The following is a 17798-nucleotide window of genomic DNA, read 5'->3' on the forward strand; positions in this document are numbered from 1 at the left end:
TTCTTGTCGTACGGCATCCCGGTATACCGGAACGGTAACTTTTGCAGTCTCAATGCGCTAGCATCCCCCCCGCCGTCGTCGTTCTTACGGCGACAAAAAAGACCCGACAAAGAGAAAGCACTCACAAGGAATGGAAAGAACTAGAAAGGGACGTGGCTTCAAAAAGATCAACATCGAAAAGTACTGTGACATCGGGCACTCTAGGCCGAGGTGGATGTCAGTATAAAAAAAGATCGCAACTGCGTGTCGTTCGATATCCTCCTATCTGTTCATTACATCGCATTGTGTCTTATCGCATTGTACATTGTGTGTGACTTGTTCAGATGAATAATATAGCTTAACGATTATTATTATTACGCATGCTCTTTCCACAATTAAATAGATGAAACATCTTGAAAAGACCCTCAGCAGATAGAGTTCCAGGTACTATCAGGGTTAGGATGAATTAAGTCGCTATACCTTCAAGCCAGTTTAGACGATAGCAGCAATAAGATATTGGAAATAGGAGATACTGGATATTTAAGGGAGAAAATGTCGGGTGGGTCTAGCTATATCGGGAAATTGAATGGTAGAGGGGCAAAGTGAATGGTTCAAAGAGGAGCTTCAATTGGAAAGAAATCCTGGAAATATGTTAATTTTTCAATTTATTTTCACGATATAGATGCATTCTTTTGTTATTTCAGGCCTGCACTTACGTGTTCGCCTGCTGTGAAACTTATCTTTATATATTTCGAATGGGGTTGTAGCGTCTTGCAAATATACTTCTGTGGGGGATAGGAACGTTCCGGGTATCTTCAAGGATTTATATATTTCTATTGGGTCATCTTCAAAGAGTGTGGATCAGCTGAGGCTATTCATTGCATTTAGATATATCAGTGAGAAGTGCGTCTAGTTTTTACGTCAGTGACGAAATAATGACGACAGCGTCGTGTTGTCATGACAAAATCGTTCACGCGTGTCCGGTCGAAGGCGAAAAAAATCTGGCAACGCTATCTTGGAAAACGACGTCTGGAAATCGATACTTAACTGAGTAGAGAGAATTGGCGCGCACTCAACGCTGAGTACCAATCGATTTTTAGTTGAGTGGAGATTCGCATTTAAGCAGTACTTAGTTGAGGAGAAGAATTGGGCTCCACCCTAAATCAAGAATGAGCTACTAATAAGAATTCGCAACTAACTACCTAAACACGACTAACCAGAATCAATTATAAAGCAATCATCGTTATCCATATTCAACTGATCGAGAACGTACCGGTTTGAACTTGAATTCTGGGGCTTTCCTTGCTGGGTTTGCCCCCGACCCCCTTCGATCTGACAGAGAATGCGTACACCCCTCCTGGGAGCAGCCCCTCCACTTTGTATTCCGTGTCTCCAGTGACGATACTCCTCATCACGTCATCCTCCGATGACGAACGGATTACGATCGTGAATGTTGACGCCCCTGAAACAGATTTTTCAATAAATATTATACATAAGAGTTATTCAAAAATATCTTCAGTACTCAAAAAAACGCTGCACACCCAATTCTGTTCATTTTCAACCAATAAAAGCAAAATTGAGTTGAAAAAATTTTAATGTATGTAAGAAATTTTGAAAAATTCCAAATTTTACTGGCAACATATATGATTCGAAAAAAATAGTATTTACAGTGGGAAATTGTTCCATTATTATTATAAATTATAGAACCGGGAATTGAACCAAATAGAACAGCGAATACAGCGCGATAAATACACAAGATATAAACTTCATGGATGGACGATCCGGGATGGCTGCAATAGCCTGTAAAATTTGAAGAAAAAAGTTGTTTTCGATCATCCCTCCTTCACATAAATTGAATAGATAAATTTAACAACATAAATTTGACGAGATAAATTAACAATATATTTTCTAATATATGAATAATAAAAAATTCAATGTACTCACCTGTGACCTGTGACCAACGTAACGTGACGCTCGTGCTCGTCACTTCCTCAACGACAACTTCCTCCGTTGCCGCTGGAACTGGAAATGAGGAATAAAAAGCTTTATACTCGATTTTTCGATGAGTGCACGATAAGGAGCCTAACATTAACATTACTGTGCAGTGTGCACATAGACAGTGCTCATATTGGAACATGTTCAGATTTAGGATCAAGGAAGAGAACCCTTGCTTACACTCCTACGGTGGGGCAAGGATCTTGATTTATATTGTATCCATGGCTCGAATCAAGATGGTGGTTTAAGAGGCCACAATAATAACATTATGAAATTGTTGCACCATTAAAGTAATTCTTATATCGCGGATTTACTGTGATTTTAGCAACTGTAAAGGACAGCAATTGATGAACTGAATATAATTAAAAACCTTCTAGACCTAGATCCGAATCGGATACAGAGTCGGAATATTGACATGAAAAAGTAAAATTTGGATCAATCGCTCAATCACACCAACCCTGTTAGACTATACCACAATACCTGTGTAATGTCGCAGAGTTTCGCTGGGACTGGACCTTCGTCCACTGGTGCCGACGCCCAGGACATCGATTTCGTGACTCAAACCCGGAGTCAAGCCGTCGATCCTGAAATCGGTCGCCACAGAAACGAGTTGCCGCATATTTCCTCCCTGACTCGTGACTCGAACCTCGTAAAACTTCACCCCCTGTCCTGGGCCCCACTCGATCGATATCCAGGTCGTTCCGGTTTTCGTCACGACCACGTCGGACGGGGCATCCGGCTCTGGTGGCAAAATAGTTTTTAGATTTCAAAAATGCAGGGTAAGGTTTTATATCAAATTTTACTGCAAAAAAACGATAAACCCCAAATTTGATTCAATTCCAACCGTAAAATAGTAGTTATAAGCGTAGAATATTTTAGATTTATGACTGAAAATACAAAAAAAATATTTTAAAATTTCACTGTCTACCCTATAAAATTGCTAGGTTGTCTGAAAATGCTGCATAACAAATTTGACTCAATTCCAACGCGTAGAAGTGAGATAATCGGAAATTTGGGAATCGAAAGAAACATTATTTCTATCATTAATAATTATTATCATTATTGTAATTGCCTACAGTAAATACCATTTCTATAAATCCATTATTTACCATTGTTCATGTCAGTATTGCCGCCACAAACACTATTTCTTTCTGATCCAACATCCAACATTATTAATGATAGAATTCCCTCTTGAAATACAATATTTTTCTATTGAAAAATCCAACATTTTAAAATAATGATGGAATTTCCCCTAGTAGGCTATATACTATTTTTTCAAATCCAAACTTTTACACTCCAATTACTTCTCTTCTATAGGTTGGAATTGAGTCAAATTTGTTATGCATCGTTTTTTAGGTGAATCTGACCGGATTTCATGGGTTTACTTTTCACTATTATTCAAATGGTGTGCGTCGTTTTATTTTTAGCCAACCTACCAATTTTATCGACCAGGCAGTAAAATTTGAAAAAAATCGGGTTATTTGCAGCCAAGTTATTATAAGCCGCCAACCTGTTTGGTCTCGAACTGATTCGCTGAAACGCGACGCTCTTTGCATCGGTCCGACGGCCCCCACTCTCATTTCGTACCAGATTCCAGAAGACAGCCCCGGTATCGTGACCCCTTCTTGGGTGACCGTGATTTGTTTGTTTGTTTCGTCGTCGCCGGTAACGTCAACAATGTACTTCAGCGCCCCTGCAACGCAAAGTTCAAATCAGATTTGGACAACTGGAAAAATTTAATCTAATTTTTAATTTCGAATAAACTGAGTAGCTATCATTCTATTTCTCCAACTCTGGTTGGCAGGTAGCTGCTATTGCTACATAATTGTTACTTTTATCGATAATCTACTTTTGACATCTCTAATTTACTGACCTCGGACGGAATTCCACTTGAGATCGATGCTCGATGACGTTACATCAACTATTGTGACTCCATCAGGTGGCGAAGGGTCTGCAGAGAAAACGTGAGTGTGAGGAAAACAAAATAGATCGGGCATCTGGGGTGATGGGGTATAGCACACTCATTATTCTCCTCTAGAACGATATTTTTCAGTTGCACAATGCCGTAAATTCAGATTTCGATACGATAGGAAACGTTACCAAATACTGCACTATACACATCCATTTCTTGTTTGAGATGAAAAAGCTTTACCATTTCGGAAACAAGCATTAAAATAACTTACTCGTTCTGCAGAATTCGAATAATGCAGCGAACAATACATTGATATTTTCAAATTTATTTACTATAAGCTTTTCACCAGTAAATACAAGGATTGCAACTCAAAATTTAAAAATGATCATGATAGCATGATGCATAATGGCAAAAGGTAATTACTAATTAGTATTATGTCTTAGGCTATATATATATATAAAATAGGTAATTTGTATTCGTCCTGCCATTTTCTGTTAAAACAATGTTAACATAAATTGACTTAGAAAGGTAGAGAAATGAAAATAGCAAATTGCCATGCAAAAATGGTGATTCCAAATACCCACGCTCAATGTATATTTGTGATACGGTTATTGATATACAAAGTTATTTGCAATTCTCACTAGTTGCTGACGATTACACCTCACAAGTGCCAGCCAAAAATATTCGGATTATTTCAATATCAATATACTATTCAAATGATATCTGTGACCGAATTCTATATCACTGGCCTTACCGATGACGAAAATGACGCTGAGCATAAGAACTTACAAGTGGCTTCCGATATCACTTCAGACGACTCGCTTTTTCGTCCTCGCCCACCGACAGACACCACAAAGATGGAATACAAGCTGCCGGATCGCAACCCTGACACCGTGTGTTCCGTCGTTTGAACGTCTTCCGTCCTACGGTTTTCATCACCTTCTTCTTGTATAATAACCTGGTACGATTTCATTCCTGGCACCGGCTCCCAACGTACGCCGATTGTCGACGTGGTGACCCCGGCTGTTCGAACACCCGTGGGTGCAAGAGGTGCTGCGAGGGCAAAGATTGTGTTGTTTTGCAATCATGTATCAGGGCTCTCAAACTGAGAGCCAGGAGGCTTTCTTGGAGGGCCGAAAAAAATTTGAAATAATTTAATATCATCCACTTTTTTGCTAATGACCCACTATATGAGTGAAAACGGGGATGGGCACATCAACGTACAACTGATACCGTTACTGGGACATAACTTAACTATTTTTTTCAACACTACATTCAATGCAGTATAATTCATTAACTTGAAGAGCCATCATAGTCCTCATAGTAAGAGTTAACGGCACAATCACGCACCGACATAGAAAGAGAGATTAAAATAATAACCAATGCGACAAAGCATGAAGTACCAATACAATTATAAAAACAACGCCAGACGAAGTCAGCTGTGGCGGTAAGTATGCGGCTGTCAGAACATACAAAACAATGAGAATCAGTTTATACAGTACACAGTGAGACATTTAAAAGTTGCATAGCAGCATATCTGAAAATTTGGTAAGTAAGGTCATCACTGACGCCAGACCTATTTAAAGCCGCAACCAAAAACGAAGGGTGGCCAAAAACTTGTTGTCTACCCAAGAAAACTGTAAATTTGTATATTGATAACCATCACTTCGTCACACAAGTCAATAATGAGGTCAAATATTAGAAATATGGACGGTATGGCAATCGTGACTAATACCATGATATTATTAAAATTGTTACATTATTATATTAATAAATTAAGTTAATATTAATAACAAAGTATGAGGAATAGAGTGCTCACTGGTTTGTATTCTCTTCTGCGGGCTCTCTTGACTCTGTTTTCCGTCTTTACCCCTCCCAACCACTGAGAACGAATATGTCCTGCCCGGCTCCAAGCCCGTCACGATATGTTCTGGCAGGAAGGTCTCCATGGACGTTACAATAGTCCCGGTAATGGGATCTCGTACAATCAACAGGTAAGTCACGGCACCTGATATGAAAGATAATGTATTTTAATCGAATCAGAGGTGGTTAGCAACCATCGTGCTGTTCAAGAAAAAATAAATTCAATTTTTACTGGCTACTTGATAAAATTGTTAGGTTACCTAAAAAAATGCTACACACCAATTCTGGATCTATTCCAACCAATAGCAGCATTGCTATATAAGAATAAACTTTTGGATTTCTTCAATAGAATTGTTTTTCAAATTTTCAAATTTTACCGGCTACCCCATGAAATCGAATTGACCCAAATTCGTTGTAAATCGTTTTTTCAGACAACCCTTATGAGCGAAATGATAGAAATTCAGACAATTACTTGTACTTCTACTTAAGTAGCAACTACTTGAGTAGCAACTCACCGATGACGGGTTGCCATTTCAGTTTGACGTTGGTTGTTGAGATTTCGACGATTTCCAGCTCCGTCGCGGACTCGGGAACTGCATGCAAATGAGAGAGCAGTTAACAACTAGAATATTTCCTGCTTTTTTCAATCACGGTATAATTAGAATGATAGCTAAACAGTTTTTTACAAATTAGATTCGAAATAGAATTAATGAACTCGCAAAAAAAACTTACAATCAGACGGAAATACAAGAAAGTTCAAACCACAAAACCCAAACCCAGGTTGGACAACTAGAAAAGTTCCATCTTTTCAGAATTGCATCATAACTAGAATCACAGCTACTTAGATGACCAACATGTCACACTAATTAGTGTAATTACACAAATAGAATCATCTAATTGTGCAAGTGTACTCACCGGTAGCTACAGTAGCCGCGGCGCTCTTTTGGCTTTGCAAGCCGTTAGTAGCGACGGCCAGGACACGAATGCTGAATGTTTGGCCGGCGCCTAGTCGAGATAACGTGAAAAAGTTTCTGGTGACATTGTGAACGACTTGCCTATCGTCGTCATTTTCCACAAACAGACGGTAATGCTTCACGCCTGCGACACGATTTATTTCATCACAGATGTGAAAAAACAGAGTAGTTTGTGGTCAGCTCACCGTGAACTTTTCCCCAGCGCAATGAAATTGTCGACGTGGTGACCTCTTCCACCTCTAACGATCCTGGTGACGCGGGTACTGTTAACAGTGTAAAATATCGGTCGGAATCTGCACATTCCTTAGTCTAATCTAAATTGCATAAGTAAAAGTTGTAAAAGCTTGAATTTTCAAGTCCAAAATTTTCATTGTTAGGTCACAAAAATAGGTGAAAAACATTCATTTTTCAGGTCAAAAAATAATTGCCCCATATGCCGTGTCACAATCACCTGTCTGCTGCCTCACAACATTGCTCTCGTCAAAATTGATGCGACCCTTGCTTCCGACCGAACGCACTCGGAACTCGTACCAAACTCCAGCCGACAGATCTTCAATTCTCATCTGAAACGAATTTTTTTTAGATTTTTTCCATTTCTATCATTTTGGAAAAAGTTTCAATTCACGCACCACTGTCCCGGTGGTTCTCATGTCTCGGTCTTTTCCGTTTTCGTCACGGACAGCCAGCACGTAAGCGACCGCACCTGATAAGAAAGGCAATTTTATGAGACTCTAGGGGTAAAAAAACTCCGATATGCAGATGAAGAAAAAAATTGATATCGAAATAGACCCGAATATTTTCGGCTGACACTTGTCAGGGGTAATCGTCAGCAACTAGTAGTGAATTGCAAACAACATTGTATATCTTTCCAATTCTCTACTAGTTATTGACGATTACCCCTGACGAGTGTCAACCGAAAATACTCATTTCAGCATGAACATATCATTTCATCAAATAAGGAAATTTTTGAAGAGAGAAAATGATTCTAACCAGTCGCAGCATCCCACTGCAAGTCGGCAGTTGATTTTGTGACGCCGTTCAGTCTCAAATTTCGCGGTCTGTCGGGGACTGAAATTTGAAAATAGCGTCTGCGTTAGGAACAATACAGCTCCGGCAAATATTTGGGGCTGGGCAAAATCATTTGAATACTCCAAACTGAATCGTGTATTCATTCACATGAATCGAGTGATTGGAGAGGTTTCTTTTTGAGTATTGAAATTACACGCTCCAGGTTGCTGAGAGTTGATTTGTCAATGAGAATGATATTTTCGAGACTATTTTGCATTGTGGAACGCTGTAAACTTCGATTGGCCGTGTTGCAGCGTACAAAACTTGTAGTACAAAGCTACAAAAGTTCGTGGAAATGACATTTTTGTGAAGTTATGACCAACTAATACCCGAATAGGTACGGTAGAAAAAAAATATCTTTAACGTGATGTAGAAAAGACATGATATTATTTGTGGTGATAAAAGGTACATATTTGAACTTTTTGCATCATTCATACTGTTGTGACGTAAAAATTAGTGATGCTAGAATACTCAAAACCTCGTCGCAGTATCAAATCTCACTCGATTTTGCCCAGCCCTACAGATAACGCACTCGTAGATTCCACAATAAATCTCGAAGGTAAACTCTCTCGTCCTCCAGAAGCCACCGAGACGACCGAGATCATGTATTTCGTCCCTGTAGATAGCTTTTCAACAACATGACGGCTAGACCGCGATTCGTCCGTACGCAGTAAGGTATCGAAAGGTTCCGTCAGTTTGATTTGAATCTTGTAAAAGGCGGCGCCTGTTTTGAAAGAGACGGATACTTTATGATTTTGAATCAACGGTGGACGGGGTATAAAAACCTTCATTGTCTTCCCAATCGAGTCCGATGGTTGTAGTGGTGACGTTCAACACTCGGACACCTTCAGGACGCGCCGGGGCTGTCACAAAAATGCGAATCAGAGCAGAATTCCACATACTACAGTAGGGTTGTAACCAAGCTGCAAGGTTCCAAGTCGCAAGTCACTCTTAATTTGAAAGTTTTGACTCGAGTCAAGTCAAGTCATTTTCAAGTCATCACCAAGTCGAGTCCGAGTCATAGTGTTGAGAGTTGAGTCTGCGTCCAAGTCATAGCATTCATTATTTAATTAAACACTTCTGTGAAACTCTTCCGTGATATCGAAGACCTTGCATTCGCCTCGCATATGACACATTCTATGTAAATTATTCAAGTTTCGTATATTAGGATATTGAAATTGAAAAATTGGTCAAAAAAACGTATTATGTGTTAGAATAAACAAGTTCAGAGTGAGACAATTGAGTAGATTATGAATCGGACGAAGAGTCTCACAAAAGTCAACTGAACTCGATACTGAACAATAAAACTATGACTTGAACTCAGACTCAAGCCTTAACACTATACTTGACTCATCCGTTCAATCCCTGACTTGAACTCGGACTTTTTGACTCGGCGGTGAGTTGAAAATGACTCGACTAAAATTCAAATTGCCTTGTGGCGCGGAACCTTGTGATGGCCTCCAACGCAGACTTTGTTATCGACCAACTCTCGTATGAAAAGAATATCTTCTCACTTGTCTGGAAATTCAGTTCCGAACTTCCATTAAAGTTGATTTTCTGATTCCGGCCGACGACAAACACCACAACGTCATGCCAAGAACCTGACGGTAGTCTCTCCAAACTGATGGACGCTTCTGGCGTAGTGAACGACGTCACGACACCATTCGATTGCCGGGTCACGTTGACGATATATCGGAAGGCACCTGAACACAATCAGAATCTAAAAAGCTTCTTGGAGGTATAGAACTTTGATATACTATCGAAAAGTATTCACAATCACATTGAAATTAGAATTTGAATTGAGTTGTATTCACGCAGACTTGGACAATTAGATATTTCTAGTATAATTTACTTATTACAAAGAAATGTCGGTAACTAATTTTAATCAGATTTGTAAAATGTTTCGGCACACATCTTATTTCTGGGTTTCCAGATAATGCTACAGGAAATGACCGTGCGAAATGAGGCGAGCTTGGAGTACAGACGTTTCTCATTCCCATGCTCATGAGCAGAAACTCTGATTTGATATGAACTGAGCTCGTTTCTTTTTAATTCATGATTTAATTTAATTTCAAGGTATTTGCGAATTCAGTACTTCCATTACTAATCTAATTTAGAAAAAACTGTGTAGCTATCATTTGAAATTAAAATTAAAGTTTTCTAGTCACCGGACTCTGACCCCAGTCCTAACCTTAGCCCCAAAATTAACTCTAACCTAACCGTGAATTTAACCCCAAACCTAACTTTAACCAACACCTCAAGTGACGCATGCCCAAGTGTGGCATTTTACAAATTAGATAAATAAATGACCGGCATTTTACTTTACTATACCAGTAGAATGATGCAATTATTCAAGTCTGATTAGGGTCAGTTTTGGATATAAAGGATCACATGCTCAAATCGTTGCAGACCAGGACCTACCTCGGACAGACGGCCATGCCAGCGTGGCCGTAGATTCCGTAACCATGAGTAACTGTACGGCTTCAACGCGAACCGGCACTGAAACAAAGAAGATGTCTTCAATCAATAATAATCATTACGATGGCCACACTAGGAAATAACAATCATTGTGTCGGCAGGCACAAAACGGAATAATAATCATTAGGGTGGCCACACTTCGTAATAAAAAATCACTAGATTGGTCACAGTAGGAATTAACAATCGTTAGGCTGGGCACAAAATAAAATAGCCCCTTGACCTACATGTCGTCTCATTCAGGAAAGACTTCCGAGTGCTCACTCGCCCTTGCTGGTTGACGGTTTCCAGTTCAAAATGGTAACGAGTCGCCGCCACGAGTCCTAGCAGCTGAATCTCGCGAGACTTGGTTTGGAATTGATATCTGAATAAAAAAATAAAGAAAAATGAATGTACTATCAAGTTTGTACATTCAGTTCGTCGTATATGTTTACTGTTCTACAAAGACATAGAATGCAGGCTGGGACAGCTACATAATTCTACATGTCTAATCACAGCAAAATTACGATAATCCATTTGTGAAATGCTTCCATGCTATCATTTTAATTCTAATCGAATTTTTTGTGTGTTTCTTTCTAATTCGGTGATTCGATGAAAATTTTTGGATTATCCAGATTATCAAGGACAACTAGAATTATCAAAGAAAAACTCAAAAACTCCGCTTCTACGGGTTGGAATTGAGTCAAATTTGTTTTGCATCGTTTTGTAAGAGAGCGTAACAATTTCATGGGGTTGATGAAAAAATTTGAAATTTCTTTTTGCATTTTTAGGTAAATTCAAAATTTTCAAACTGTACGAAATCCTCGATTACCAGTTGGAATGAATTCAAATTTGGTGTGCGTCGTTTTTTAAGGCAACCTAACGATTTAATCACCTAGCCAGCAGGATTCAGGAAAAAAAGGTTTTATCGAACAGCGCTAGTGCATAGAGAATAAAGGGTTACTCACGAAGCTTCCTCTCCTTTCACAACAACCTCCGAGCGGTCAATTGAAAACTCTTCCAATTTCGAGTACTGCAATCCGTCTTTTTTGTTATCGCTTTCTCTCTCCCACTCGACCTTGACGTCTTTACCTCGAGCGCGACCGCCGAACGGGTTCAGGATCTCGCTGCCGACGTTCCAACGCATCGTGACGACGTAGAAGTCCGCGCCTGGCAGTAATTCGATATCGATTTCAATCGCAAATTTAAATTCGGCAGACAAGACATACCGTTCATTTCTTTCCAGCTCATTTTCACGAAGTCCGTCCCGATCTCGGAGATTTTGACGTTACTCGGACGCTGGCAGACTGGTGAAAATAACACTCATGTTTACTCCGCAGTTGCCCGCAATTAATGCATTTATCTTTAATTTGAGACCACATCATATTTAGAGCACGATGCGGCCCTAACTTCATATATTGTCAGCAACTCGCGAGCAAAGGTGGACAACTAGCTTTTCCAATTAGATTATAACTGCAATGATGGCTATACAGATATTACAATCAGAATTACTGACTTCGCAAAAAAAACAGGAAAATGAATGCAATACTGAAGCAGAATGAAATACAACTGCAATCAAGTTCGCTTCATATGAAATCAAAAGCACGAGAGCGGCAAATGGCTGCACTCCAAGCTTGGTTCGTTTACAGTCGTTTTGTAGCATTTTCAGGAAACGCCAAAATTAAGTTAGAATTCAAATGAGACCATAGAAACATTTCACAAATTACATTAAAATTAGATTGTCTTGATTAGATAATTAGTAGGGCAAGTTTTTGCGACTTTTGCAACTTTTTTTACAGCTTCAGGCAGCTTCCTAAATACTCTTAGAATATGTAGAATGCTGTTTCAAGCTGTTTGAAGGAATCTTATAGTGCAACTTTTTGCAACTTTTGTCCATTTTTTTCATGCAATTTTTTGCAAAATTTTGCAACTTTCTCGATTTTTCATGAAATGATTTTCGATTCTGGTGAAATACACGGCCAAATTCGACAGAAACACCATGAATCAGCACCGAAGTAAGGCTTTTACGGGTATTTCGGGAGCTGAGCCAGAAAATTGACCTTTTTTTAGTCAATCTGGGAAGTTGACCGCTTTTTTTTTAGTCAACCAGGCCAAATGTGGTCAAAATGCAACTTCTTCAACTTTTTTCAAAAATAAATGCAACTTTCCACTGATTTAACTGCAACAAAAACTTGCCCTAATAATTAGTCTAATTAGACGCCTAGAATTATCTAGTTGTCAAAGTCTGCTCGTGAGATATCACTCACTTGACTTTTAAATCAAACTTTGCTGAGCAATAAAGGTAAAAAATAAAATGCGCAGAATGTTCATCGGACTTACTCGTTTGTACGCGCATAATATCACTGGTGATACCGTTGCCTCGATTTTTCCTGTCTTTGGATTGTACGTTGACTTTGTACCATTTGCCTGGTTCTGCGTTGCGCGTAACCCATTCCGGCCTCTGTGTCTCGTAGAACGCCGGCCGGCCGATTTCAGGAGTGATTTCAACCACGTAGGAAGAAGCTCCTGCAGTAAAGTGACGCTGGAGGTTAAAAGATGTAGGATTTTTAGAAGTTGATTTTGTTCAATTTTCACCTTCGACTTCGTTCCAACTGACTTTGAACAAACTGGTTTCGACGTCGTCGATTACAAGAGACTTGGGAGTGGCTGGGACTGAAAGCAAGGTCTCGGTTAATTTATCTTCATCCATTTAGGCTTGATGCGGAGCAATCAAAGGCCATAAATTCTGCCATCATTTGTTGGATAATCCCGCATGCGCGAAAAATTATTGAGACGACAGATTTAGCATCGTTGGGAGGGGCCGTTCATACTTTCATCTGTGTGCCTTGGAGTCTACTGTTATCAAAACACATCAGCCAAGGCCATGTCAACAAAAGGAGTTTGTGTACCACCTAAAAATAGTACATTAAACGCTCTCTCATTTGAAATTTCCTGCTGGTGACGTCATATTTCGTGTTACGATTGTTGATATACAATGTTCTTTCCAATTCTCTACTAGTTGCTGACGATTAACCCTGACGAGTGTCAGCCGAAAATATTCGGGTTCATTTCAATATGAATATACATTATATACTATTGAATTGTATACTGCAGTTCTGCACCTCAAAAAAGCTCTTATATCACTGTGTAACACACATCTATAGGAATGAAATAGTATAATGATTCTTCAAATACGGTATTCAAACCATTCACTCACTCGTGTTCTCAGCAAGGGGTAAACTGACCGCCGATTGTCTGCCAGAAGCCCCAACGGATTGCACTGTGATGATATAATCAGTTCCGGGCAACAATTTGGAAAAAATGATTTCCGTCTCGTCAGACTCGATGACTTTCTTGCTGCCGGAGACCTTTCTTTCCTCGTACGAAGCTCGGTACGATGCGGCTCCTGTAACAAATCCCAACATTTACGGTGACTGTGAGACGACTCAGAATCCATGACACGCATCGCATTACCTGGAGTGGTGTCCCAAATAACAGAAATGAAATCCATTCCGACATTTTTCACTCGAAAATTGGCAGGAGTCATGGGTACTGTGGGTAGAAATTGACATTAAGATGTTAATATATAGATAGGTTATCATTTGTCACATCAAGAAACAATGAAAAAACAAAATGGCAATAATATAGATTGGGATTCGGTCGCCAGACAAAAGAATACCTGATGCAAACTACAGTCGATTATAAAGAAATATATATTAAACCCACACACATACACATAGAGCAACGATTTAGAATATAGATGCTAAGAAAATGACGTAATATGGTATTGTGTTTAGAAAATGATGTAGAAAAAACTTAATAGCATATAGCAATCAATCAATATTAATGAATCATACTTAATTTCAGGAATTGCAAAGTAACCGAATCTCCCCGGAAATTTGCCATAATATTAAATTAGACTGAATATATAATAGATGGATGGAAAAATAATATTAACATTGAGTAGCAAAATTTGTACAGCACCTGTCTGTTCTTTGCGGCTTTTACTCTTTGCGCTTTCAAGGCCACCGGCGCCGATGGACGCCACCCAGAATTGAAACCATGTTCCCGAAGACAATTCGCGAATCGACATCTGACAAATTTATGACAAACTCAGCTACTGCAACCACATCTTATCCAAATACCGAGTATCGTAGCATCATAGTGGCGTTACCAAGCGTATTTTGGGTAAATGAAGTCGTCGTTTTGCTTCATATGTTACGACAATCTCATCACTGTGTAATGTGTAGCGAGTAGTTCTAGTTCTAGTTGCGACTTTTGAAACGTTAGCAGTTCTAATTCCAGTTTTAGTTGCAACCTTTTCTTCTGATGTTTCCTGCTTCGTAACCGTTTCTTCTTCGAGGCCTCCATAGTAGACAGCGTACTTGACCGCGCCTGAACATTCAGAAGGTTTTGACTTTATCTCTAATACCAGTCAGCGTTAAAGATTACCTGCAACTTTTTCCCATGCGATGATAACAGTGGAGTTTGTGACTTTGCTCACGACAGGTTGAGACGGCACCTCGGTCTCTGAAAATGAAAAAAAGCTATTCCTTCCAGCACACAAGTGTGAAATCAGACACGAACTTGTGCTCTTTACGACGGCTTGAGCATTTTCGCTGGTCCGGTCCGAGGTCACTGCGGCCACGGTGAAAGAGTAAACGGTCCCGGGCTTCAGAGATGACATGGTGGCTTCCGTCCCGTTGAACATTTTTACGTCAGGAGTCGAGCTTTCGTGACCAAAGGTTACCCGGTATGACGAAGCCCCTGATTAACGAGAGATCGCATCAAAGATGGTGGACGGTGGTGTAGTGTCACATCACATCTTTTTTACATAAGTTGACTCGAGTCATGATTTGACTTGAGTCAACTTTTCATATGAGTTGACTCGAGTCAACCTTTCCACATGTCACGAGTCACTTTTCATATGACTTGACTTGGCTTGAGTCAACTTTTCCACATTAGTTGACTCGAGTCATGATTTGACTTGAGCCAACGTTTTATACGCCTTGACTCGGGTCAAATATTTCCAAATGACTTGACTCGAGTCAACTTTTTTGTATCTTGACTTGACTCGAGTCATGATTTGACTTCATTCAATTTTTCATATGACTAGACTTGAGTCAACTTTTGTACATGAATTGACTCGAGTCAACTATTTCATGACTTGACTTGAATCACTTTGAAAAAATGATGGGAACTGATTCGATGTTTTAAAAATGCAGATCGAGTCGTGACTCAAATTTCTTCGAGTCAATTTTTCCTTCACACAAGCACATCTGTCTCGAAAGCCGAGAAGCAACTCACCTGTTACGGCGTCCCATGTCAAACTAACGGATGAAGTTGTCTCTTCCAGAGATCTCAAGTTTTTCGGAGCGGCGGGAACAGTTTGAATTCGGATGATTTCACTTTTTTCTTTGTTTATTTGATCTTCGACCCCGACCGACAATAAATAAAACTCAAACCAACGACCCGGAGCCAGATCGCTGAACGTGACTTCGGTTTGGGTCGAATTTTTCACGACCGATTCTTCTTTGCCATCCTCCTTCATGACGACAGAGTAGAAAACCGACCCTGTAATGGTAGACACAGTTCTCTGAACCAGATTTGGACAATTATAATGAAATATTCAGCTTTTCCAAATCAGATCAGAATTACATTAATTGAATTCACTAAATCCTGAAAATCTAATTCAATTGCAAATCAGAAAGAAATACAATCGGGTACACCGAGCTTGCCTCGTTTCATAGGATAACGTTCTTCTATAGCATGTTCATAAAGCCCTGAAATGAGACCAGAATGGAGCATGGAAACATTTCACGAATCAGGATGAGAATTAGAATTATAACTAAACATTTTTTTTACAAATCGGACTAAAATTTGAGTGATAGCTACAGATTTTTTCCAAATTTGATTAGAATCAGAATTACTGAATTCTGTGAATCAGAGAGAAATACAACAATATCAAATTCAGTTCACATCGAAACAGAGATGATTCTCATAGATAAGAGAATGGCAAATGTCTGTACAGCAAGCTTGGCTGGTTTCCAACGGTACCGTTCTCCTGTAGCGTTTTCATGAAACCCAGAAAATGGATTTGAATTACATTGAGAGCATGAAAGAATTTCACAAATTAGATTAGAATTAGATTACAGGCAGACAACTAGACACCTAAAACTATCTATCACCTTGAACAGGCCGCCAAGCCAGCTGTACGCTGCTGTTTGTGACAGACACGAGTTGAGGGGCCCCCGGGGTCTCCGGCACAGTTGCGACCACGATAGGCTCGGAGAATCGCGACTCGATGAAATTTGAACCGACGCTTGCGACTCTGACCCTGTGTCGACTGCCGGCGTTCAGTCGGTTGACTTTGTAACTCGTTCGGAAAGACATGAATTTGCGAGGCTTAGCTTTGGTGTCATCGACGTACTCCAGTTCCACAGAATAATACAATGCTCCTGCAAAGGTGACAATTCCATTATTCGATTGAATAATACATTCATATTGAAATTAACGCGAATAGCTTCGGCCGACACTTTTCAGAGGTGATCATCAGCAACAAGTACAGAAATCAAAAGAAGATTGTACGTCAAAAATCATTTCATCAAATACGATGTCACGGCATGTAGTTCTGAATAATCAAGGCGAATAGATTGCTATTAAAAACTCAATGTACTATTTTTATATGATGCACAAACTCGTGTGTATTTCAATATGAATATATCATTCAATTGTCACAGAGGGCTGTGCTGTGGCCATGGTTATGAACAAGGATATTATATTTGATGATCATGAGCTGGCATTGTTGTCTTTTCTGCACCGCACTTCCGTATTTCCATGGTTTTGCACAAAAGGTACGCATTTCAATTGTCTTATTATAAGTCACGTCACAATGCCCAGCCCTAACTATGGCACCCCCATGTGAGTTGGGTTAAGTCTATTGTTAACAAAATTCATCGATTGAAACCAGAAGACTGCGATGCAAAGAAAAGATAGGAAGGTGTCGAAACGACTTGGAGTTGTCTTTGAAATTTGACACCCGTATGGGCCTAGGCAATGCAAAAGAGAAGCGTGTACACTAGATGGAAAGTAAGAGATGACGATAACATAAAAGGACAACGACAAAATGGGGGGGCATATCAGACGGTGAGGTTAATGTATGATATCGTGGTTCGGTAATCTAGAGCGCTGACTAGTGTTCGTTCAGTAGATGCTACTTGCATTTCGACTTGAAAGTATATCTGTATATGCACTTTATAACTACATACCTTTCATCTTCTCCCAAGCTACGGTAATCTGGTCCGTCGTGACACCTTCCTTCCATACCCTGTTTGGTGGCGACGTGAGAGTCTGCTCTCTCGTTTTTCGGCTTTCGTAAAAATTGACGCGACCGTTGACGCCAACCGACATCACCGTGAATTCGTATCGCGTTCCGGCGTCCAAACCGTCAATTTCAACGCGAGTTCCGTTGCTCGGCACTTGCTTTTCGAAATCAGTTGAACGTGCGACCGCGATGTAGCTTAGAGCACCTGACATGGTAATGCAGCGAAGAT

At 39.8% G+C, this 17798-nt stretch overlaps 1 protein-coding gene across 1 annotated transcript in view; it reads right to left on the minus strand.

The window, feature by feature from the left end:
• Positions 1–17798, minus strand: part of LOC145432872 (tenascin-X-like) — an 81443-nt gene that overhangs the window by 35419 nt on the left and 28226 nt on the right. Inside the window, exons 19-49 of the mRNA XM_080309695.1 lie at positions 17514–17774; positions 16434–16703; positions 15553–15819; positions 14833–15012; positions 14698–14775; positions 14564–14640; positions 14230–14338; positions 13720–13797; positions 13463–13651; positions 12841–12918; positions 12586–12771; positions 11475–11552; positions 11214–11415; positions 10494–10630; positions 10213–10290; positions 9306–9494; positions 8577–8654; positions 8324–8515; positions 7714–7791; positions 7353–7426; positions 7175–7286; positions 6909–6986; positions 6665–6847; positions 6265–6342; positions 5706–5894; positions 4676–4939; positions 3848–3925; positions 3485–3667; positions 2455–2715; positions 1924–2001; positions 1253–1441 (exon numbers count right to left, since the gene is read on the minus strand). Of these exons, the coding sequence (XP_080165821.1) occupies positions 1253–1441; positions 1924–2001; positions 2455–2715; positions 3485–3667; positions 3848–3925; positions 4676–4939; positions 5706–5894; positions 6265–6342; positions 6665–6847; positions 6909–6986; positions 7175–7286; positions 7353–7426; positions 7714–7791; positions 8324–8515; positions 8577–8654; positions 9306–9494; positions 10213–10290; positions 10494–10630; positions 11214–11415; positions 11475–11552; positions 12586–12771; positions 12841–12918; positions 13463–13651; positions 13720–13797; positions 14230–14338; positions 14564–14640; positions 14698–14775; positions 14833–15012; positions 15553–15819; positions 16434–16703; positions 17514–17774 (4572 nt within the window). The remainder of the gene's footprint in view (positions 1–1252; positions 1442–1923; positions 2002–2454; positions 2716–3484; positions 3668–3847; positions 3926–4675; positions 4940–5705; positions 5895–6264; positions 6343–6664; positions 6848–6908; positions 6987–7174; positions 7287–7352; positions 7427–7713; positions 7792–8323; positions 8516–8576; positions 8655–9305; positions 9495–10212; positions 10291–10493; positions 10631–11213; positions 11416–11474; positions 11553–12585; positions 12772–12840; positions 12919–13462; positions 13652–13719; positions 13798–14229; positions 14339–14563; positions 14641–14697; positions 14776–14832; positions 15013–15552; positions 15820–16433; positions 16704–17513; positions 17775–17798) is intronic.

Source organism: Botryllus schlosseri, chromosome 2, assembly GCF_051294905.1.
Source record: "Botryllus schlosseri isolate E-star chromosome 2, Bs_hap1, whole genome shotgun sequence".
Lineage (NCBI taxonomy): Eukaryota > Metazoa > Chordata > Ascidiacea > Stolidobranchia > Styelidae > Botryllus > Botryllus schlosseri.